This window comes from Nicotiana attenuata, chromosome 1 (assembly GCF_001879085.1).
Source record: "Nicotiana attenuata strain UT chromosome 1, NIATTr2, whole genome shotgun sequence".
In the NCBI taxonomy this organism is placed as follows: Eukaryota; Viridiplantae; Streptophyta; class Magnoliopsida; order Solanales; family Solanaceae; genus Nicotiana; species Nicotiana attenuata.
The window spans coordinates 15,288,445-15,311,909 of record NC_031989.1 but is presented as its reverse complement, the minus strand read 5'-3'; the positions used below and the strand labels follow the sequence as shown (position 1 = coordinate 15,311,909).

The following is a 23,465-nucleotide window of genomic DNA, read 5'->3' as shown; positions in this document are numbered from 1 at the left end:
AAAGGGAGAGCAGTTTAAGTTTTGGAAATCAGGCGCCCACCTGGAGAACAAAGGGAGAGCAGTTCAAGTTTTGGAAATCAGGCGCCCACCTGGAGAACAAAGGGAGAGCAGTTCAAGTTTTGGAAATCTGGCGCCCACCTAGAGAACAAAGGGAGAGCAGTTCAAGTTTTGGAAATCAGGCGCCCACCTAGAGAACAAAGGGAGAGCAGTTGAAGTTTGGAAATCAGGCACCCACATGGAGAACAAAGGGAGAGCAATTCAAGTTTTGGAAATCAGGCGCCCACCTGGAGAACAAAGGGAGAGCAGTTCAAGTTTTGGAAATCAGGCGCCCACCTAGAGAAAAAAGGGAGAGCAGTTCAAGTTTCGGAAATCAGGCGCCCACCTGGAGAACAAAGGGAGAGCAATGCAAGTTTTGGAAATCAGGCGCCCACCTGGATAGCAAAGGGAGAGCAGTTCAAGTTTCGGAAATCAGGCGCCCACCTGGAGAACAAAGGGAGAGCAATGCAAGTTTTGGAAATCAGGCGCCCACCTGGAGAACAAAGGGAGAGTAGTTCATGTTTTGGAAATCAGGCGCCCACCTGGAGAACCAAGGGAGAGCAGTTCAAGTTTTGGAAATCAAGCGTCCACTTGGAGAACAAAGGGAGAGCAGTTCGAGTTTTGGAAATCAGGCGCTCACCTGGAAAACAAAGGGAAGCAGTTCAAGTTTCAAGAAAAGCAGTTCAAGTGTTGGAAATCAGGCTCCCACCTGGAGAACAAAGGGAAAGCAGCAAGGTTCAAAGGAGTTCAGCAATCAGGAGCCCACCTGGAGAACAAAGGAAAGCAGTTCAAGTTTCAAGGAGAAGCAGTGCAAGTGTTGGAAATCAGGCGCCCACCTGGAGAATAAAGGGAAAGCAGCAAAGCTCGAAGGAGTTCAGCAATCAGGAGCCCGCCTGGAGAACAAAGGAAAGCAGTTCAAGTTTCAAGGAGAAGTAGTGCAAGTGTTGGAAATCAGGCGCCCACCTGGAGAACAAAGGGAAAGCAGCAATGTTCAAAGGAAGACGATTCAAGTTCAGCGGTCAGGTCCTCGCCTGGAGAACAAAGGGAAAGCACCTCAGAATACAATTCAAGTCAGCAACAAAGGAAGCTCACCTAGAGAGTACAAGTCAACAGAGCCGCAAAAACTGCAGGATCAAGTTTGAGGAAGTATAGATAGGATTCTTGTAATTCATAGATCATAGTTTAGTCTAGCTTCTTTTATTTTTGTCTTGGTGTAATAAGGGGATCAGCAAGCAGTAGCAGCAACAACAGTGAAATCACAGTTTCTTGGTAGTCCCAGCTACCGAAACCTCCCGAACTACAATGACCTGATTCCTTTATAGCCAAGGATATGTAGGCAACCTCGGAAGCAGGGTGCGGTCAAATCTTTCAAAAATGCTTCCCACGGAGTATTCAAACGGGCAAAAATCGCTCGTATCCGCTCACTTTATCTTTGCACGAAAAATCTTCATGTTTCCGAGCAAAGAGGGGCAGCTGTGAGCACGTGATTTTCGCCCTATATGAATTACTCCCATAAATTCAAGAAAATAAATTTTTTCCATTATTTGCAATTTCGTAGATTTTTCGTAGGATTTTTGTTAATTGTTTGCATTTTTCTGTGCATGTTTATTTTATTTAAATCATAAAAAATACAAAAATACTCGTCATTTGCATTTAGGATCTATTTTTATATTTTAGGGTTAATTAGTAAATTAGTTGTTTTATAAAAATGAAAATCGCGAAAAATAGCTTGTTTTTACATTATTGTCTTTTATTTTTTTAGCTTATTGATTTTTCCCTTTTAAGTTAGAATTAAGTATGGTTTATAATTGCTATAATTAGCTAATTAGCTTAATTTCACTTTTAGATAATTTAGAATTTTTTATTTGTAGGATTATAATAAAAAAAAGGAAAAATTAGAAAGATAAAAGAAAGAATTGGAAAAATGCTTTGTCTTGTGAAATTGCGACATTTTAATTAAAGACCCACTCAAATTCTTCCCAATCCAGGCCCAAAATCGATTCCCACCCGGTCCAAAACCTTCAGGCTTTAAGACGATTCAAACGACGTAGTATGGAGCCAAACTAAAGGCTTTCTATAAAAGGGCATGTTTCCTTCTTTGTGAGATAGATTTCAGAGAATTACAACACTGAGAAATTTTAGAACGGCTGAGCCTTCTTTTAGACTCTGAAAACACTAAAAATTGTTTGAAATTTGTTGGTTTGGTCCGGGAATTCCCTCATTAGTTAGAATTTCTAAAAAGCTCCAAAGATTTGTTCTCATCTGAGTTTTAAACTATTGAAAGAAGCTGGTTTTCTGCGGAATTGTTGAGCTGACTCTGCCGCTGCTGCTAATTCTTCATTCTCTCCGTTTTTCTTTTCGAATTCCAGGTATCTTTCAAACCATGGACAACCCGTGAAGTGTAAACACGCAATTCAAATGTGAAANCTAAAACTTGAGTCTCACGAGTGCTGCTGCTATCTGATATCTAAAACATGACCTAGAAATAATAAAATATTCTATTTATACTATGCTAGAAAAACTGGACAAAAATACCCCTGCGGAGCTGGCGCGGACCGCGCAGAAATGTAGCGCGGTCGCGTAGGGGTCTTGGCCTTCGATCATTCACTTCTGAAGCTGGAGACGCGGACCGCACAAAGAGGTAGCGCGGCCGCGCAGGCTAATGGGCGCGGACCGCACAACAATGAAGCGCGACCGCGTAGACACCAGCGCTGACCGCGTAGAAAAGAGCGCTGAACGCGCGTGGAGACTCCTGAAATGGATGCTCTCTGAATCTCCTAGCGCGGTCGCGCAGCAAATCAGTGCGGTCCGCGCTAGGTCCTCCTGTCCCTACTTCAATGATTTTTGACACTTTAGCAGGTTTCACTCCGTTTCGAGCCGATTTTTGACTTTTGTCATCTTGTCGCTCAAACCTGCAATCAAGCGCACTTTGTAAGCATTCTGGATCTATTTTATGATAATTCAAACATAAGGCATAGGCAAGTATGGGCATAAAACGTGTTAAAATCACAGTTATCACGGTCTCCTTTTCTAAGGCCAGACGATCCATGTTCTTTTTCCATTCTTTGGCCTCAGCCTTTACCGCATCCACCTCTTCCCGGATCTGTCCGATCTGGTCAAGCTTCTGTTGGACCTGCGGGTTCGGACCATTAGCCACCGTATCTGACTCATCGTCACTAACCTCAAATACTCTCCTTACCTGTTCGACTAGGTTGGCATGCTCCTTCCTCTAACTCAGCTTGGAGTTTCATGACCTCCCCCTTATGTTGCTCACTGAGAAGTATGTAAGCGTCCCTCTTCTCAATGAGCCCTCGGGTCTCGGCCTCATGTTGGGTAAACTCTTCTCGATATCGGAGAAAAGTCTCGTGATGGAGCACTGAGGCCTACAAACACAAAGGAAAGAGTTACAAATTTTTATGACTTAATCTAAGTACATAATAAAAGTCGTTAAGAGGCATTCGAAGTTACCCGATTTAACGCCTGTTGGGATTCGTTGAATAGGCAAGGCGCGTCCACCTCGTTCATCTTTGCTTGATCTTCTTCGGTCACCAGGCACCGAAGATAACTTGCAACCCCCTCGGGAGCAGATAGGACCCAGGCATCATCCGGAATAGACATAATAACCGACCGCTTCCGGTCAGGACTTGCACTCGAATATGGGAACCCATTTACTAGTTTCGGACTCGAAGAAGGCCCGCTGGTTCCCAAAGACGGACTCTTCTTTGGTACCGGTAAGTCCCGATGACATCTTCCGATGCGGTAGAGTCTAAACCTTCAAAGAAGTTGTGGAATGGGTCTACACCCCTTGGGGCCCCTCATTTGGGCGTCTTTTTAGCCTATAGGTATCATGTATCATGGAGTCGGTAAATGAGGGTGACTCAGAAAGATCTATCACTCCAAGTGCATCCTTGGGGCATTATCCCCTACCCGAAGAGCATCAGCCGCAGCCTTTTTATCAGCCTCCCCAACTTGGGGAAAATCAGCCTCGCCCCTATCTGGTTCGGAGGCCTCGATAGCTGCTTCCTCATCGCCCCCCTGGTTTGAGGCAGTTCGGTATTGCCTCGCATGTGGGCCACCAGTTGGGAAGTTTCTTCTTCTTCTTCGGACTCATCCCTCAGCCGATGGATTGAGTCCGATGGGAGCTCTTGGGCGCTGCTGCTTTACTTGTATTTGTACACCAGCCTCTTTTTTTGGTTTTTTCTTCTCTGAATTCGGAGAACTCGGAGCCCTTCTCCTCTTTTTCTCCTACCTCGGAGCAGGGGACTCGACGGGGCTGCCCTCGTCACCAGATGCAGGCCTCATGGCGACATCCTTGGAAAGACCTATAAAGAAAAAAGAAATAAGTAAGAACTCAACAACACAAAGGGGATCCAAGTGTTGCTCATTTAAGAAAGTAATCTTACCGTGAGAAGGGGCCTCCCACCGGACCTTCAAAATTTAGTGCCATGCGTGCTTGGAATATGTTTTCTGTGAGACAATATCCTTAACCCATTCCTTAAGTTGAGGAACCGTATCTGGAACCCGAGCAACAGCTACATCGACACCGAACATCGATAAGAAAGGAGAAAAAGAGAATAAAAATAAAATTCTGGGAAAAACGGAACTTTACTTACGTTTTGTGTTCCACTCCTCAATGAACTGCATGTCCTTGGCCGGGATCAGGTCTGAGGTCCTCACTCGGACAAATCGGCCTAGCCAACCTCGGTCTCGATCTTTATCGATGCTCGGGAATGGGGCTTTAGAGGCCCGGCGTGCAAGTTTAATCAATCCTCCCGGAAGAATCGGGGACTGTATAGGTGCATCAGATGGTCAACGGTGAATGGGCATCCGTTAATCTTGCTCACGAAGAATCGGAGAATAATAACTATTCTCTAGAACGAGGGGTGGATCTGACCAAGCACACCTCGTACCTTTTACAGAATTCAATGATCACCGGGTTCAACAGACCTAACGTAAAGGGGTAAGTGTAAACACTTAAGTATCCCTTAACGTGGGTAATGATACCCGGGAGCCACCACGTCTTTTCCAGCCCAGTTGCAGTCCTTTATGACTGTAGGGAGGGTCTCTTCGGTGATCGAGCAAATATACCTCGATACTTTCTCGCCCCGGCCCGGAACCGGTGAAGGTTTTTCAACTTTGAAGTCGGCGGCCACCGAGAACCAGTCAGGAATAAATGCGTCAAGAGGAGGTTCCGCCGCTGGTTCCTCGCCGGTCGGCCGTGATAAAGAAGCACATTCTTTTTGAGGAACTATCTTAGAAGTCTTCACCATTTTCTTTTCAAATAAAGGGTAAAAGATGAAGGAGAGGAAGTGAAAATGGTACACTTGACGATTTGGAGTGAAGACAAGCAAGAGTTCTTACAAAGATCTTAAGAAATCTAGGCACAAGTGCTATGAAATGCAAAGATTTTTAAGAACAAGAGTAGGGAAAGTTTGAATGTACAGTTTGAATGAATGAAGAAATGGGTATTTATAGCTTTCAAACGACGGTTCAAAACCAGGAATGGCCGACCAACAACTGACGAGCATTTAATGCCCTTAAGACGTGACTGACGAGACATTTCGTTCATTTTGTCATTTTTGACGCAGAGTATCGAGGCAAAAATCGGGGGTTCATATCGTTTCTCGTCTTTTACTCTCCGAAAAACGAGGGAACTATCTGTATACGGTCGAAATCGGGCTCGTCTATTATATGACAAATCGAGATTGAAACGCGATGGGTTGAAGATCGACCCCGGGTTCCATCGAACCAAGATACGAGGTCAGAATGCTCGTCCTCGAGAACATCGAGTCTGTGACCCCGGAATCAACCCTGACCCCGAATGAGCTCGAGGAAACATTGCCAGATCGAATAATGGAAGGCGAATTTTTCGTAACCGGTCAGGTATCACGGCAGGAATCTCGGCAAGTATCCATGAGAAACCGGCTAATTATCAATTCATGAATTGTACCTAAAGCAGGACTCCCTACTATATAAAGAGGGTCTGATTATTTGTAAAAGACATTGTTACATGCATCCCAAAGCAATATAACATTATTTTCTTTATGTAAGTTACTGTTCTTCTGTATCTGATATCGTTTGAATTGTATCCAGTTCAAGTGATACTCATTTTTTCAAGGCTATAACTGTTCAAGTCGCACGGTTTGAATTTATTTTATCACTGTTCGCTTTAATTACAATTCAATTCATCGATGTGTGTCAAATTAATCCACGTATCCTTAAAACTACTAACAAATTTAATTGCTATCCGATTTTGAGGGTAAACACAAGTGAAGTGATGAAACTCTAATGCTTGAGTTATTAGTTAATATTGTTTAAAAAATAAATTGAATTAAAATAATGCAAAAGGAATAATATTAACTATGTAATCAAATAGCTCACAATGCATGTATGAGTTATTTTTTTTAGAGCGTATGCAATCAAGCCTTAACTGGTTTAATTTTTCCTATCCTTTATGTTTGTTTGTCGCCTTCATTCTCTCTATTTATTGACCTCATTGTCATCGACGTATTAAAACCTCTAATCGAGTGATTGTTCTAGTTGTGATGGCGCTTCACAATTGATTATTAGTGTGACATGATTGCAAAGATTCATTCATCAGCTAATATTAAAATTACTTGTTGCGATTTAGACATTTTATTTATATTTTTATGATATGATGGATAAGATCATATTCTATACTTTTATCAATACTATTAATCCGACCATTATTTGTTTCAACCTCGTGGTAATATTGTATTTATATTTTGCCAACAATACAAATAAAATCATTATGTGTTTCAACCCGTTCATTTAACATGTCTTCATATGTTCTTATATTCTTTATTCAATTGAAAATTCTCTAAATTGATTTATATTACTTTCAAAATCAAAGATTTTAAGGAAAAGATAAATTTGTCGGAACCAGGCATAACGAGCAACAATCGCTATTGATAGTTCCCCTAGGGGAACGTCAAGAGGGGGACATGCTCTATGTTCACTGATTTTGGTTAGTACAGTATAGAAAGCCCTTATTTGAGCGAGAGCTTCTAAGTCATTTATTTCGCAATAACAAACTTAGACTTGGGATTTTAGAAAAGTTTACAAATTGGGTACGATCTACCTATTGGTTTGCAAGTAAGGGGAAAAAAGTAAAAAAAACATGGGTTTGCATCTGACTGACGCGTAATTAAATTACAAAACACGTTGCTTTTATGATGACGAAATAAAATAAACTTGATTGTAATTTCTTCTTTTCCAGATCTACCATATAAACTCAGAATAAATGCAAAATAGGCCCCATTTGTTCTTCTTCCCACTAATTTGTAACAGAAAGATTTTCTCCAACCCCTAAATCTTGCCATTCAAGATTATTTGTCTGAACTTATTCGAAGATAAATTCTGGGCAGCGGGGTTGAAAGATGTGGAGTTCAATTGAGAATTTTAAGGAGAATCTCAATAGGATCGCTCTTGAAATTCACGATGACGACGAGGACGACGAAGAAGAGCTTTCCGTTTACAGTTCAGGTGATCCACCGGAGAATAATTCGATATCTGATCGGAGAATTTCTAGAAGCTTCGGTCGTTCCAAATCGCCGACATATCATTCCCCAATTGCCAATGGTTTTGGTTCTGCTCACAACCCAGAGGTATTTTGGAGAATATCTTTTTATTTATTAAGTATCAAAATGTAATGAACCTAAACAGAGGATTCAACAGGATTCGAACTTGTGACACACGTCTATCACACAATTAACACTGTATTACCTGAAAGGGGATCGGCTTTTGAATTTCAAAATGGAGGACTAAGTAGGTTTAGTTATTTACACATTGTGTAAAGTTGATAATCTTGAGTTTGCTTGATATTGGGCGAGACTCTATCCATGTGAGCTTCACTAAGCACGGACTGTCCAGAGTTAGGATAAAGGAGAGCTGTGATAGCTTGAAGACTAAATGTGAATATAGTCTAACTGTCTGAATTTCTAATGATATCTCTACTAGGTAAGTGATACCTGAATAGAGCGAAATCGCCATAGAAGATTCATATATTCAAGCATAACTAATCTGAGAGTGATTGGGTAGTTGATTGATTGATATTGTGTGTTGTAAAGAGCATTGGGAGGTCTACAGATGAATACATTGAGCTAAAAATATGTTCTCATTACATTTTCATGTTATGTTGATGGTTTATATGTTAGTTATTGGAAAGAAGAGATATATAAGCTCATTAGATTGATTGGCGAGGGTAATGTTAGGATGCTGAATAACGCTCCAAAACCAGATTCTTCTCATTTAGGGTCGTCGTTAGATATTTAAAAACAAATTATTGATTAAGAACATTCAATTTCATCGGAGGCTATAATAGCTTTAATGTTGGATTGCTTTGTCAGTTTAGTGATTCTAAAACTGATTCAGGTAGTAAATATCGATAAGTAAGGCGAAATAATGCAGACAGAATGTTGCGAGATCTAAAGTTGGATTATTTTGTCACTTTTTTTTAATAAGTAATGGTAACTTTTTATTTATTTTATAAATGTTGCAACAACACTAAGATAGTGAATCAAAAATTCACATATTTTGCAAGGCCTCAATCATCTCTAACATACACATCATTAACAAAGGCCAGGTTGCACCAAAAAGCTAGCGAAAAAATACATATATGTTTAAGGCTATGCATGTTGCTATGTTTGTCTTCAAATATTCTATTATTCTTTCAGAGAAGATGATTTTTTGGTAAATTCAGAGAAGATGATTTTGTCACTTATAAACTAATTTAGTATAAAATATTGATGAGTAGGTGAAACTATTGCATTAGTTTATCTGCCTAGCTGTTATCTGTAAATGCTATCTCATCAGAGTTCTTGGTAGTCTTTGATTAGTCGGTCCCAAAGTGGGTACTAGATGTGGGGTGAGAAACAAAAAAGAAGAAGAAAATAACCTTTCCTTTCAATGTTGTTACGATTAGTTAATGCAATAGATTGACAAGACAATTTACTCTAGTTGAGGAAAGGACAGGGCTGAAATGAATAAAAACAACAACTATGCCTCAATCTCAAACAAGTTGGGGTCGGCAATATGAATCCTCATTTCTTTTTGTAATCTCAACTCATATTATCATCATTACCAAAAAGATGAAATGAGTACATTTATGTTAAAAAATGTAACTTTGCTTGGAGTCTAATTTTGTTGTGGCAGAATTGAATTTAAGGGAACCTTTGGTTGTTTAAAAGTTCTTTGTCCTGTTCATAAGGTGGCATGTAATTAATTGGGCATGTTTGATTTGCTTGTGTTGCAGATAGAGAAATACAAAATTGAAATTAAGAGACTTAAAGAATCTGAGGCTGAAATCAAGGCATTATCAGTTAATTATGCAGCTTTATTGAAAGAAAAAGAGGTAAAAAAAATCTTCTTCTTCAGCTTGACATGATATCTTATACAGTAGTTGGGCAAGTTTCAGGAGTGATGTCATGCTTGTGACTTCAAATTCTTATTGGTACTCAGAGTTATCAACTCTTCCTTACTTGACGGTCCGAGACAACCCATTCGGACCTATCGGGACATTGCTGAGGGGCCTAATGTAATGTAATATTTTCTTTAGAAAAGAAAATAATCATGATACTGTTTCTTGCTTAGAAACGATGACCCCATATTCCATGGTGACTATGTTTGATATTCGAGTTTTGGCTGAATCCATCCTTATTCTTTTGTTCTAACTTTAACTACATTCATAAAATATCTTACTTAATAGAAAAACATGCTTTAAATTTTCCAAAACAGTACAAAACCATCCTTATGTTAACTTGTCCTTCCACTTATAATGGAGCTTGTTGTTTTTCATGTGCTACTCCTCTTTTTTCTTTTTCCTTTTTTGTCATGTTTTTCCCACAAACCCTTCTTTTCGTGCATTCCCTCCTAACCGAATAAAAACCTGAAATCTTGCTGCCCCAGGAACTTTGTTCAAGTGGCAAAGGTTGAGGGACTTATGACTTAGGTCACAAGTTTGAATCTGCTCCATGCGAACTAAGCTTGGCATTTAAGTGGAGAAGGGTAGAGGAGCGAGTATACTATCCCTGAGTTTCAAAGGCTGCGGTTGGTCCTAAGGTTTGGCCCCGGACGGATTTCTTAATCATCAAATAGAAAAAATCTCACTTGTTGCTGAAAACACTGTTGAAGTACCCCTTGGCCAAAACTTAAAAAAGGTTCCTCTTTGCAAAAAAACCAAATTTACAATGTAGCTTAAACCAAATTGAATATTTGGCATTCTAGAGCTAAAGTTGTGTGGAAATAAGGGTTTTGACTAATTAATGATGAAAAATTTGAGGGAGGGAGATAAAGAAAGAAAAGCACATGATAGGAGGAACAATTTACACTTGTGGAGAATGAGATTGGAAGGATGACCAAATAAAAGACGGGAGGTGAAGATTCTTTGGAAGAACGGAGGAGCCATTGGAGGAAGGCCCTTTTTCTAAGAGTAATTTGATCTTTTCATGAAGCTTGGTTTGGTTAGTTTAACACAGTTATCCAATAGTTTGGCATGACTGGTGGTGAAGCTGATCACTTTGTGTTTTATCGGTATTCTGCTTCAAATATCTGTATTTATTTGGTCGTTTATGTTGACGATATTGTTATTACCGGCAATGATCAGGATGGTATTACTAAGTTGAAGCAACATCTTCTTTAGCACTTTCAGACTAAGGAACCGGGCAAGTTAAGTATTTTCTAGGTATTGAGGTCGCTCAGTCTAGCTCAGGTATTGTGATCTTAAAACGGAAGTATACCTTAGACATTCTTGAGGAGACAGGAATGACAGGTTGTAGACCTGTTGACACTCCGATGGATTCGAATTCTAAACTTCTGTTAGGACAGGGGAGCCTCTTAGCGATCCCGCTATAGGCTGCTGGTTGGTAAATTATATTACCTCAAAGTGACTAGACCTAGCATTTTCTTTCTTGTGAGTGTTATGAGTCAGTTTATGGATTCTCCCTGTGATAGTCATTGGGATGTGGTTGTACGCATTCTTCGGTATATAAAATCAGCTCCAGATAAGGATTATTGTTTGAGGATCGAGGCCATGAGGGATCGTTAGGTACTCAGATGCTGATTGGGTAGGAGCACCTTCTGATAGACATTCTACGTCTAGATATTGTGTTTAGTAGGAGGTAATTTGGTGTCGTGGAAGAGCAAGAAACAGAATGTGGTTGCTTGGTCTAGTGCAGAAGCAGAATATCGAGCAGTGACTATGGCAACATGTGAGCTAGTTTGGATCAAACAGTTGCTCAAGGAGTTGAAATTTGGTGAAATAAGCCAGATAGAACTTGTGTGTGATAATCAAGCTGCCATTCATATTGCATCAAATCTAGTATTCATTAGAGAACTAAACACATTGAGATTGACTGTCACTTCGTCAGAGAAAAGGTACTCTCAGGAGATATTGCTACAAAGTTTGTGAACTCGAATGATTAGCTTGCAGATATTTTCACCAAGCCCCTCACTGGTTCTTGTAATTAGTTATATATGTAACAAGCTCGATACATATGATTTGTATGCACCGGCTTGAGGGGAGTGTTACATAGTCATGTGTAAATAGTCTTAATCCTATATGTAGTAGAAGTAGAATATGTATTATATATAGGGCTCATTGGATCATTATTAATAGGTCAATAATATAATTTGCCCACTGTGCTTTGGCATCTCCCTCACTAGCCTTTTTGGTTAAGTGATTTTGAACACCTTGACCTTTACGCCACAACTCATAGACGAAGCCCAAGATAAATAATTTGAACTCCCAAGTAGGGGTTCAGAAGTTATCATAAGGCTGAATTTTCAACTCCTCTGTTTTTGGAGCCAAAAGCATCTAAATTGAGAGACATTATTGGATTGAAGTGAGTTCTAATCAACCAAATCAATAACCAGCTTCAATTAGTCAAGTAAAATAACCAAAAAATTCCAGAACACTGTCCCTGTCGGAAAAAGGACCGTAGTTGCCGGAAAATTTTCAAAGCGATCGGAATAAAAAGAAAATAGTATGGGTAGGCTCGGAATCAATGGGCGATCACACTGTTCCAAAGAATCTTTTCAAAAAGTGGCCGAAAAAGGCTCCACACGCTGGCGCGTGGAGTAGATTTCGCCGTAAAATCTGACCTCCGAATGGCACGTGATCTGTCGGCTGCCAGAGATTTTTGTTGGGATTTGGCCGCTGGGGGTTAGGGGACCTTGTGGTGGTGTTGGTTTTCGCACAACACCAATAGAAATTGATTTGCCGTAAATATGCCCTAGAAAGTCGCCAGAAATTGACACGCGACGACTGCCTAACTTTCCCGGATGTGTCTCACTCATGCTCTGATACCATGTGAGAAATAATGGAAAATTATGTTATTGACCTATTAACAATGATATAATGAGCCCTATATATAATACATAGTCTATTCCTACTACATATGGGATTAAGACTATTTACACATAACTAGAAAGTTAGCAATATCTAATGCACGTAAAAGAATTATGAGTTGGCTGCAGAATCTAGGAAGATTAGGAATCCCCTATTTATGTCATGTCATAATCCAAATATATTCTATAGGCATTTCAATCAAAATAGTTAATAGCCTCCACAAGTCTCTCCAATTGGAAACGAGACACCAAGTTTCTTGTAGAGTTGCATGGATGGACTCCTTGTGGGATCTGCATGAGTGTCATACAATGGACATTTCACTGCTGCCTTCAGCAATAACATCGCCTAATTCCCTCTAATATAATCCCTTGTAATCTCTTTCACTTCTAATTTAGTGATTTAGGCAATCCGTGAATAGATAACATAACCAGCAGTATATCCACCCACTTGGGAGTAGAGTAACACAGTCTTCTTTCTGAGTTCGTCATTGAAGGATCAAGCCAGTGGTTCAGGTGCAGGGAAAATCTTAGCTATATTCTCATTATGTAGTCAACTATCTAGCTCAGTTTGGTGAGTTTTTCTGGAGTTTATCTCGCGCGTTGCCATTCTTGGCTTTCCTATCTCTCTCGCTGGAGGAAGTTAGGATGGCTGTTTTCGGTGTTCTTTTGAAGAAAGAAGGAAGAGTTTGTCTGGAAAAAAGAAAGCAACAAGTAGTTACATGACAAACAATAAGCTCCACTTGAAGCGGATGAAAAATTTAAGGGGGATGTTTTTGGTCAGTTTTGGAGAACTTAAAGGATGTTTTCTGTTAAATGAAATATTATAAGAATGTTGTTAAAGTTGGGGTGAATCAATAGGGATGATTTTGGTCAAAAACTCTTTGATGTTCCATAAACATGTGATTTGAACTTTGTAGTTGTGCTGCTTGATATTTAAAACAAGAAGAAGAAGATTGTGCTACTTGATGCGTGCAAATCATGATCTTCAACTGTCTGGCGACATTTATTTCCATTTTTTACAACTTGAAAAGACACTTCTGCAGGATCAAATTTCAAGGTTAAATGAAGAAAATGGATCATTGAAGCAAAGTCTACAATCAAGTTCTCCCTTGAGTGCATCTAGAAACATGCATAAGGTAGTTATTCCATAATAAAGCTTTTATATTTAATAATTATTTCTGTTGCTTTTTTCCCCCCAATCAAGCATAATTATTCTGTTGCTTACATATTTAATGATTTTCTAGATGTCCATACAGTTGATGGAAGTGATTATCTGATTACAGCTAGTTGCTGAAAACATTGTTATGTTACCTTTTATTCTGGAAGCCAAGATGTTGAATGGTCTGAGCTAATTGTCTTCTCTATAGCCTTAGTGTTGCTTATCTCCCCACCCTCAACCAAAAATATCCTCTGTATTAAAAAGCTCACATGATGTTTACCTACAAAGGTTTCTATGAAAGTAAAATGCACCATTTTGAGAATGGTGATTACTGCTTATTATGATGAGGTATATCAGTGGATTATATTTTTAACTCATGTAGTCTGCACCTGATGTTATCTGGGTTTGTTTAGGGGAGCAATGATCAATCTCCAAACCGCCAAAGTAAAGCTATAGCTAACCGTTCCTTTGGAAGCCGAGCAAACAATGGGTTTTCTCCGAAGCAGGATGGACTAAGCAATGGAACCAGTTTTGGCAATGAAATGGTAAATAGCCTACATTTTCTCCCCCTTTATAATGAGGTACTTATCAGGTCAGCCTTTCATGTGGGCATTTAGAATAATGCCCATTGTCACCCCAGGGCTTTGATCAAGTGGTAAGAGCGCAACACGTGATGTGTGGTTTAGGCTCACGTCACTGGTTCGAACCTTGCCGCAGGCAAAATATCTGGTATTTAAGTGGGCTGGTTAGATTTAATGTCCACTGTATACAATAAAAAGAATAATGTCCATTATCATGGATAGGAAGGAGTCATTGCTTTGCACAACAGTCGAGTTGTGCTATTGTATGCCCCATACTGTTGAGAGTTGCTAAAGGTAAATATTTGCATTCTTTATGCTTGTTGGACATTAGTAGGCAGTAGCCAAAATTTATGATCTGCTTTTACACTAACATTCATGTCCTTAAAAGGGTTAAATATGGATCCTATATGTTCCACTTAACATCAAGTAGGTTAACTCATATCTTATAAGCTTAGCAAATTACACTAGGATATTTGATTGGGGAGGAGAGCAATTTACAGGATTCAATGTCCTTTACTTGTCCCTTCAGCAGGCATTAATGCTAAATAAAGAGGGTTTGGAAATATAATGAGTTCAAATGCTTGGCATTATTTTTTTTTCTAGCTCCTTTTTTGTCCCTTGTTACTGGATTCTATCTTTGATTAAGAAACTTAACTGAAATATGTTAATGCTTCTAGGAGCTTGCAGACTTCCTGGAAGAGAAAAATAAATCTCTGTCAGCCATGCAGGCATCTCATGAGTTGCAGTTAAAACAACTGGAAATGGAGCTTAATAAAGAACGGACCGAGCTGGCAAATATGCGAACTAGGTTACAAGGTGTTTAACTACTTATGAATATGGCTGTTATAATTTTCAATCGGTTCAATTGATTATGCAGTCTGAAACCACTTTCATTTTTAGAGGAGCAGAAGCTGAGCTCGACTTTCCAACAAGAGCTGAACTCTTTTAAAGTAGACAAGGATAAAGTGAGTGCTAACCTTGTGCTTTTATGTATTGATGCATAGTGGCCTTCTGACATCCTATAGTCATAATTTGATAGAGTAATTCAGTGTTCAACTTGTGAAGTTTTTCTATTTTATTAATGGTTTTTATTATATTTTTACTGTTTCTTTTTTCGTTTTTATTGCTTTGATGGTTTGATCTTATCTGATCTCATTGGAGCATATCAGATGTCTTCACTAGTATCTTGGTTAGCCTGGCCTTTGAGTTGTTAATCAGCAGTCACTATACTTGGTAATAATCCATCTTGTAAGTCAATCAATCAAAGACAAATTAGAGTTGGTCATCTTCACAAAGTTGTTTTAGCGTATGTAGATGGACATCTTCATGAAAGATTTACTGTGTTTAAATTGTTTAATTGGAGGCTATTCATCAAAGAGAGAAAATTATGTGACTGGAGGCTGGCTATGTACTTTGACATCTAGTAGAGTATACCAATATCTTTTGTCATCTTTGTATCTTCTCGTATTGCGTAACATAAACGTTTTGGCTGTCCTATATATATCTTCACACACGACAGGATGAGCAAGTGCGTGTGTATCCCATTTTTTCTTGCTTCACTAAACATTATTGTACTTTTTGTTAAGTTGTGCTCATGGTCTTTGACTTATCGTTTCTGCATGCCTTACTGAATCCAGCTTCCGCTGTCGTACTGGGATAATTTCCTTTTCTTTGTAAATTGCATCTCAGATGGCTGTGGAGATGACAAAAATTCGTACTGAGCTGTCTCATAAAGTATCTGAATTAAAACAGTTGCAAATGGAGCTTCATGAAAGAGATAACGATGAATCAAATGAAGCAATAGACGGTTTGAGAAGAGTTATAGAAACACTGCAGAAAGAAAACAGTAATCTTAAGGTTAGTGTTGTGGCGTAATAGATATTTAGTGACCTTCAGATGATATGTGCATTAATAGCTTTTTCTGCCATTTATGAGTCTCTCCTTTTTGCATATGGCACTGAGAAATTTCAAGTGCTTTTTATAGTTTTTTCATCCTCAATATAAAACTAGCAAATCTTGAAGTGAGACATGCCTTGACATTCTCTCTTGCAGTCTGAGAAAGATAAATTAGAAGCTTCAGCAGCTGATGCTTCTTCAGCTGATAGAAGTAACACCAATGGTATAACTGAGGTGGGTTTGTTTCATAACTTTTCGACTTACTCTTTCAACTTTTTGGTATAAACTGTCTTCAATACCTTACTGTCTAATTTATTTTAAATTATATGTATTGTCTAATCCACTATTTTATTTTAGAAGGTGCATCCTTTGGAGGTATTTCCTGAAAAGGAAGAAATGAAGAGGTCTTTGCAAAATTTGGAGAATGAATTGAAGGAAACACGCCGGGAAAGGGACAAAGCACTGCTAGAGCTGAAACGTCTTAAGCAACATTTACTTGAGAAGGTTAACTAATACATAATGAGTGTACTTTTTTTGAGTTGCTAGAGGGGAATTCAGGAGGTTATTTTTTTTTTTGTTTGGTGACATTTTCTCTATACAATACTGTTAATCAATAGCAGTGCAGACTGCAGAGTGTTTTTGCAGACTTGGCCTTTTCTGGTTGGATTCAGATTTCTTGTCAATGTCAGAGCATCTTTATATTCTGATCCTGTTTACATCCATGAATTCATGCTGTTATAGTATATTAATTGTGGAATATGCCACCTCATGAGTTAGCTTTTGAGGTTGAGTTAGGCCCAATGTCCATTTCTTTATCATGGTATCATTGCAGGCCCATCCTAATTCTTCATTTACCCGATATTGGGCCCCGGTCTTATATTGGCCACGCTGCAGTTGCCAGGCCTGGGCATGCGGGGAGGGGGGAGGGGTTGAATATCCCACATTGGTTGGAGATGGGAGTATTGGACTCTTTATATTGTCTTGGGCAATCTTCAACTTATGAGCTAGTTTTTGAGGTTGAGTTAGGCCCAATATCCATTTCTTTATCATTAATGTGGATGGAGTATGTATACTTTTGCCCACATTGCTGTTTGACTCTTCAGCCCTCACTGGACTTCTTCTTTTTCTTGATAAGTTTTTCCCTCACCTGGCTAGTGACCTCCATGTTAGCTTTCATCATGGTGTGCAGGTTTCTTCGTTTTCTGCACCACCTTGAGGAGTGACTTTTTATCAACTGGAAAATAACTGTTAATCTGTTTTCAACTTATGTCTCATTATTGTTCTAGATACATGTCATGTTATAATTGATTTAACTTTGTATTCATTTATCTGTATTTGTGGATGATGATTTAGTCTCTCCTAGTTAATTTAGTTTAGAGTAGTGCAAATTAACATCCAATGTGACGCCATATCTTAATTACTGGGATGTTGTGTTTGTCTTAACGTTATATTTTTACGGTAAAGAATATATGTGAGTGAATTGGGATAAGCCTTCTACGGCGAAGTAGAAGATAGTCATTCATGCTGCTGTGCTTGCAGGAAATGGAAGAATCAGAAAAGATGGATGAGGACAGCCAGATTATTGAAGAACTACGTCAAAATAACGAATATCAACGAGCTCAAATATTGCAGTTGGAGAAAGCTCTTAAGCAAGCAATTGCAAGTCAAGAAGATGTCAAAACTCTTAATGATAATGAATTAAAGAAGTCGAAGGATACAATCAATGAGCTAAATAATAAATTAGCCAACTGTTTGAGCACAATAGAAGCCCAAAATGTTGAAGTCCTTAATCTACAAACTGCACTTGGCCAATACTATGCCGAGATTGAAGCCAAGGTAATTCTATTTTTATCTATTCTCCCTGTCCCCTGAAGAGTGGGGCTCTGGTATAGTATCTTTCTATTATGCTGCAAAACAAACAGATAATTCTGTGAAACCAATTTTTCTTTCTAGTTTATGCATTATTTTCAAATTTACAATTTGATATGTTCAGGAACGCCTTGGAGAAGAATTGGCAATGGCAAAGGAGGAATCACATAAACTTTCAGGGCTTTTGAAGGTATATTCCATTTTGCTGCCGGGTCGCTTATGTTCTCAATGTGTTCCTAGAAGAGAGTAAATTATTATTTCGAGTAGTTCTATTTGAATGAAAGATTGGTTAGTTCATACAATGACTTAAAATGGATTGAATATGATATTTTATTTTGAAAACTAGATGAAAATTCAAGATAGTTTTTCCTATTTTAAAAGTCTTTCTTTAGCAAATATATGTTTATGCACTAAAAGCTTTTAAAAAAATAATAATTCAAAGATATAACGACGCGCAATGGCCGCCAAAAAGAAGGTAAGGACAAACTAGGTGAGATTAAAGGCTTACAGTACATCAAGCCAGGTTCCCATACACTGGGGGTTGGCCAAAAATTGATTTAAAGAAAATAGAAGGTTTGGTTCTGCTAATAGGATTCTCAACCCCTTCTTTCCCTCCAAATAGTCCAGATCCAAAAAGAACCAGATTTCCGTCTGGTTTTTATGTTCTGGATCCTCAGAGTTGGCTGATAAATAATTTTAGCTGTAATATTCCAATAGACCCACAAAAGAAATAAGATAAAATGCCACAGGTCCAAAGCAATCTTTTAGTGAGGCAGTAGATGGTTTATTGCATGAAAGTTACACGTTGAAGCACTTAGTGATAAAGAAGTTTGCTCTCTTCCACAATCTATCAATAGAAGAAGTCACATTGAGCTCTGCAAACCTGACTGAAACGCCACTTCATTTGGAACCGTAGAGCAATAAACTTCCAATGAACATTAGTACTAGCTTTATGGCTGATGCGGTTGTAGTAAGACCTGACAAAAAGATGCACCCTCTTTCTTTACTCCAGAAGATTTTATCGGCAATACTTGCTACTTCGCAACTTTGTGAAACAATTCATTCACCTGCTCCATTCCCCAATCTTCAATTGGTGGTTGAAAATGAATGCATCAAACAATACCAGTATGGCTTTAAGTTAGAAAATCTGCCACATTGCTATTCTTTTGAGTGTGAATGCTGAAAAAAGCAGGAAAGACGTCTTTAAAAGCTGTAACAACACCAAACATCACGCTAAAGCCAATCGCTGGTGAAAATTAAATCTTACTTTCATGGATGACCTGCACAAAGAACTCCTTAAGCTGAAGAAATTGGTCTAGTGAACCAATCAAAGCTATCACTGCCATTTTACTAACAATAAACTTCCTCAAAATAATCAGGTTCAATAGCAAACTTGCCAAATCCGTTCTCTCCTTCAACCTCTGTTAAAGAATGTGAAAATCAGGCCAGATGGCACTTCTTTGCTCCCTCAATGCCATCCCAAAGACAGTTCCCAATTATTTTCACTGGCACGTGAATTGGAGAGAAACTGTAGGCTGATCGGCTAGAGAGTGAAGCTTCAACTAAGATTACTTTATCCTAGACAAGTAGTTCTTCTTCCTAGCAAGTTTCTGTTCGACTTCTTCAATGATAGAGGCCTGCACCTCCTTACTCTTGAACTTGGAATAGCATTCAGAAATTGAGCAAGTAAGGTATGAAACTTGTCAACTAAGTGTCTGGATAGAGAGTGAAGCTTCAACTAAGATTACTTTATCCTAGACAATTATTTTCACTGGCACGTGAATTGGAGAGAAACTGTAGGCTGATCGGCTAGAGAGTGAAGCTTCAACTGAGATTACTTTATCCTAGACAAGTAGTTCTTCTTCCTAGCAAGTTTCTGTTTGACTTCTTCAATGATAGAGGCCTGCACCTCCTTACTCTTGAACTTGGAATAGCATTCAGAAATTGAACAAGTAAGGTATGAAACTTGTCAACTAAGGCAGTCAGCAAGTGTCTGGATATTGGTAAAGCATTCCAGGATAAGTTCACACTTACAGGCTCTAATTCAAAGCCCTAGGTTTGAACTGCACTATAGGTTGGTTTAAGTTTGTCAACTGTCTCAGGTGTGGTCATTGAAATTGAAGTATCATGTCTGAACAACATATGAATTAATCTAGTAGTGAAGTTGTGTAACCTTTATGCTTCATTATTTCTTATAATATCATAGCCCTCAGAAGAGCATTTGAAGTTTTGAACTGAAGATGTGCTTTATCAAACATCTGATATAACATGAATTAAAACTTAAAAAGGATATCTTTTAGCTTTATATGTCTCATTACTTCCTATAGGCATACCAAAAGCTTGTAATTTGTGCATTGTTAGAACTAATTTGGGAGCATGGTCAGTTGCATAACTTGATCCAACCTTCTCGCTCACCTTTTCTATTATTCTCTTTCTAAAGATGATTTATGCTTCCATCAGGGTGCTTACAATGAGTCAGAAACATTCAAGAAGGAGAAAGAAGAGGTGTTGGTGAAGCTTTCAGACACGGAGAGAAGACTTTCTGAAGGGAAGGGCCGTATAAATAAGCTTGAGCAAGACAATGAAAAGCTACGACGAGCTCTTGAACAGAGCATGACCAGGCTAAATAGGATGTCACTGGATTCTGATAATTATGTTGACAGGTGATACTTTGTCAAACCATGAAAGTTTTGATTTTATCTCGTATCCTGCATGAGATTTGTCTCATGATTTTAACATCGAAATATATCAGCTATGAAATCTAAAATACATGTGGGATCATTGTCAACAGTATCTTTTTGCCTGTTCAATTTTTTTCTGCTAAAGGTGGAGATGGGAACAAAATGATACTTACACCTGTTTAAATAATCAAGTTATCTACGAAGATCATGCCAGTACTTTGAGAAAATTATAATAGAAGGTTTGCCACCACTTCTATTAGTTTGGTATATGGAGACCCTCTAATCAGTAGACCTTTTATTTTTGCTGCAAAAATTAAAGTAATTAAGTCATACAGAAATAAGATCAACAAGGCAATAGAGGGAAGAATGCTGTCATATGCATCTATAATCTGCTATTTATCTAGTAATATACGAGATAGCCGCTGCAATTTCATGAAGTCACATTGATTTTTCATGCATCGGTCATGAAACAGTATTTAGATTAGGTTCCTCATTAGTATTCTCGGCATTCCTCCCATAACATTCTGATTGAACCTTAGATGCTACATCGTGCTGTTTCTTTCCATAGTCAAAGAAAACAAGCTCTCACTGACCAATTTTTAGGCCCTTATCCTCCGTCGTCATCTCTCTCCTACTCATTCAGTATAAAATTACTGCTGCTGTAACATTTGTTTACTAGATACCTTACATAGTTTGAAATATTTTGAACCTCAATTTTGTCATATACAGGCGGATTGTGATCAAGTTACTGGTGACTTACTTCCAAAGGAATCACAGCAAAGAGGTATGGTCATTTGCTTACTAGTTGAGTCAGGTGAGGGCTTGGGGAATGAATACTTAACCCATTGCACCCATTCATGCTAGTTATTGGCTATTTATTTGTTCGACATTGGGGTGCAGCCCTTCCCCAGGCCCTGTGTGAACGCGGGATGCTTTGTACACCGGGCTGCCCTTTTTATGGAAGTTTCAAAAATCTCACCTGGTCGCAAAAACAAAGAATGAAGAAGACAAATCAACCAGAAAACTCACCTTTTATCCTAAAGATTCCATCTAGCTGACCCCATAATCATCTGAAGTTTTTAATTAAGGAGGCATAAACGAAGAAGATATGAAACATTTATGCTTGTAATGGAGGACCCTGAGAGACTTAATTAAGAGCAAACACATCTTGACCATAGTGGAAGAATTGTTGGATAAATAGCGGAAAAGGTTTCTGTTTGATGCATTCATTATATCTCTCCATCTTTCTAGGTTTTGGATCTTATGGCCCGTATGTTAGGATTCTCTGATGAAGACAAGCAGAAGATAGGCATGGCTCAACAAGGATCTGGTAAAGGTGTTGTCCGGGGTGTCTTGGGTCTCCCTGGGCGACTAGTAGGTGGCATCTTGGGTGGAAGTTCAGCACCTTCTAGTACGGCATCTGATCAGGTAAATCTCGTAAATTCCTGTTCTCTATCCATATGGCTTTGTTTTACTTTATGACGTGCCCGTCAAGTTGAGATTGTCACTTGAAATGGCCATCTAACAGAAATGACATTGGCGTGTTACTTTTCCACGGCTCTAGTAATACTCATTCATCCAATTTATCAACTTCCAGAAATGGTGTCTGCCATTTGCTTTACTTCTCCATTTTGAATTAGTAAACAGAAGTTAATTGGATTTACTTTTACGTTTAAACCTCTTGTTGATGGAACCGTGAAATAACTGTCTTACCACTTGCTGAGGTAAGGCTATCAGTCAATTTTTGTTGTGATATCTTTGTTTTTCGCCCAAGTCCAGCCTCAAGTTGATTAATGTGAGCTTTCATATCATCTTCATGCTACTTGATCTTTTCTTATTTGTTTTCTTTTTCGTTGTGTTCTAATGTTTCTCTGTATGAGGGGGTTATGTTGTGAATATTTTATTGTTTGCTGGAGAAAAGTGGAGGGTATTCGTATTTATTTGGCAGTATATGGAATTCGAATATATCATCAAATGAGCTAGTTTGTTTCTCTGAACATGTTCTTGGCATATAGGTTTCAGTAATTTGAATTTTTATGCTTTGCTTCTGGACTGTTCATGCAGTCCTTTGCAGATCTCTGGGTTGATTTTCTTCTTAAAGAGACAGAGAGAGAGAAAAGGGAGGCTGCTGAAGCTGGCAACGGAAATGCGGGAGATCAAATCAAGGGATTTCAGGAGGCAATGGGTGCAGATGGAACCATGGCAGAACATAGGTCAAATAGTGCTGATGTTACCTTTATTTCCCCAAGACAACAATCTTCTCCTAAGCATAACCTACCCCCTTTGGCACCACATTCGCGGCAAGTTATCTTGGCCCCTGAGCATTCTGATGCCGAGTTCTCAACAGTACCTCTTACGCCATTGGAAACCAATTATCAGATTTCAAGACTACCCAGATACTGACAGCATTGTTGTAATTAATAGGAGGTATATATTTTGCTTTTCCTTGTAATGTTGTAATTGCAATTCTTTTGTTCAATCAATTCTTCAAAAAAGAACGTTTTCTTGAGTCATCTTTACCCTACGGGGGACTGAGACCCCTTGAGTGAAGGGTGGAAAAAAAGAGAGAAGGAAAAGACCAGTGGAGCATTTAGTGTAGTTACGAAGACTGTTGGATAGGCTGATGGCTGTGAAGCAGATCCATCCTTTTCTTTTGTTACATGTTCTTTATCAGAGACGACTGTCAAATGACATTGTAAGTGACGACTCTTGTTTGACGGGTGGAATCTAATAAGGGACAATCAATCCCTAGCAGCAGTCCAAAGATGACATAAAATCTGCGTTAGTTTGGTGGGTTTCATTATTTACTTATCTTTTCCGCCGGACATTGACAGCAGCAGAAGAGCCTAAGTTTAAACAGCTAACACCAGTCTTCAT

At 38.8% G+C, this 23,465-nt stretch overlaps 1 protein-coding gene across 3 annotated transcripts; it reads left to right on the top strand.

The window, feature by feature from the left end:
* On the top strand, positions 7,249–23,305 carry LOC109206143 (golgin candidate 4). 3 transcript variants are annotated; one of them, XM_019369017.1, is made up of 15 exons: positions 7,249–7,664; positions 9,311–9,409; positions 13,434–13,538; positions 13,975–14,106; positions 14,820–14,958; positions 15,043–15,107; positions 15,832–15,999; positions 16,195–16,272; positions 16,399–16,542; positions 17,578–17,874; positions 18,032–18,097; positions 20,368–20,570; positions 21,318–21,372; positions 21,840–22,016; positions 22,653–23,305. In XM_019369017.1, the coding sequence occupies exons 1-15, from the start codon at positions 7,437–7,439 to the stop codon at positions 22,989–22,991; spliced, it is 2,295 nt and encodes a 764-aa protein (XP_019224562.1). In that variant the 5' UTR covers positions 7,249–7,436; the 3' UTR covers positions 22,992–23,305. The 3 variants fall into 3 exon arrangements, with proteins under 3 accessions (XP_019224562.1, XP_019224502.1, XP_019224620.1); XM_019368957.1 differs by having other exon boundaries at positions 7,250–7,664; positions 16,396–16,542; XM_019369075.1 differs by having other exon boundaries at positions 7,251–7,664; positions 13,446–13,538; positions 16,396–16,542.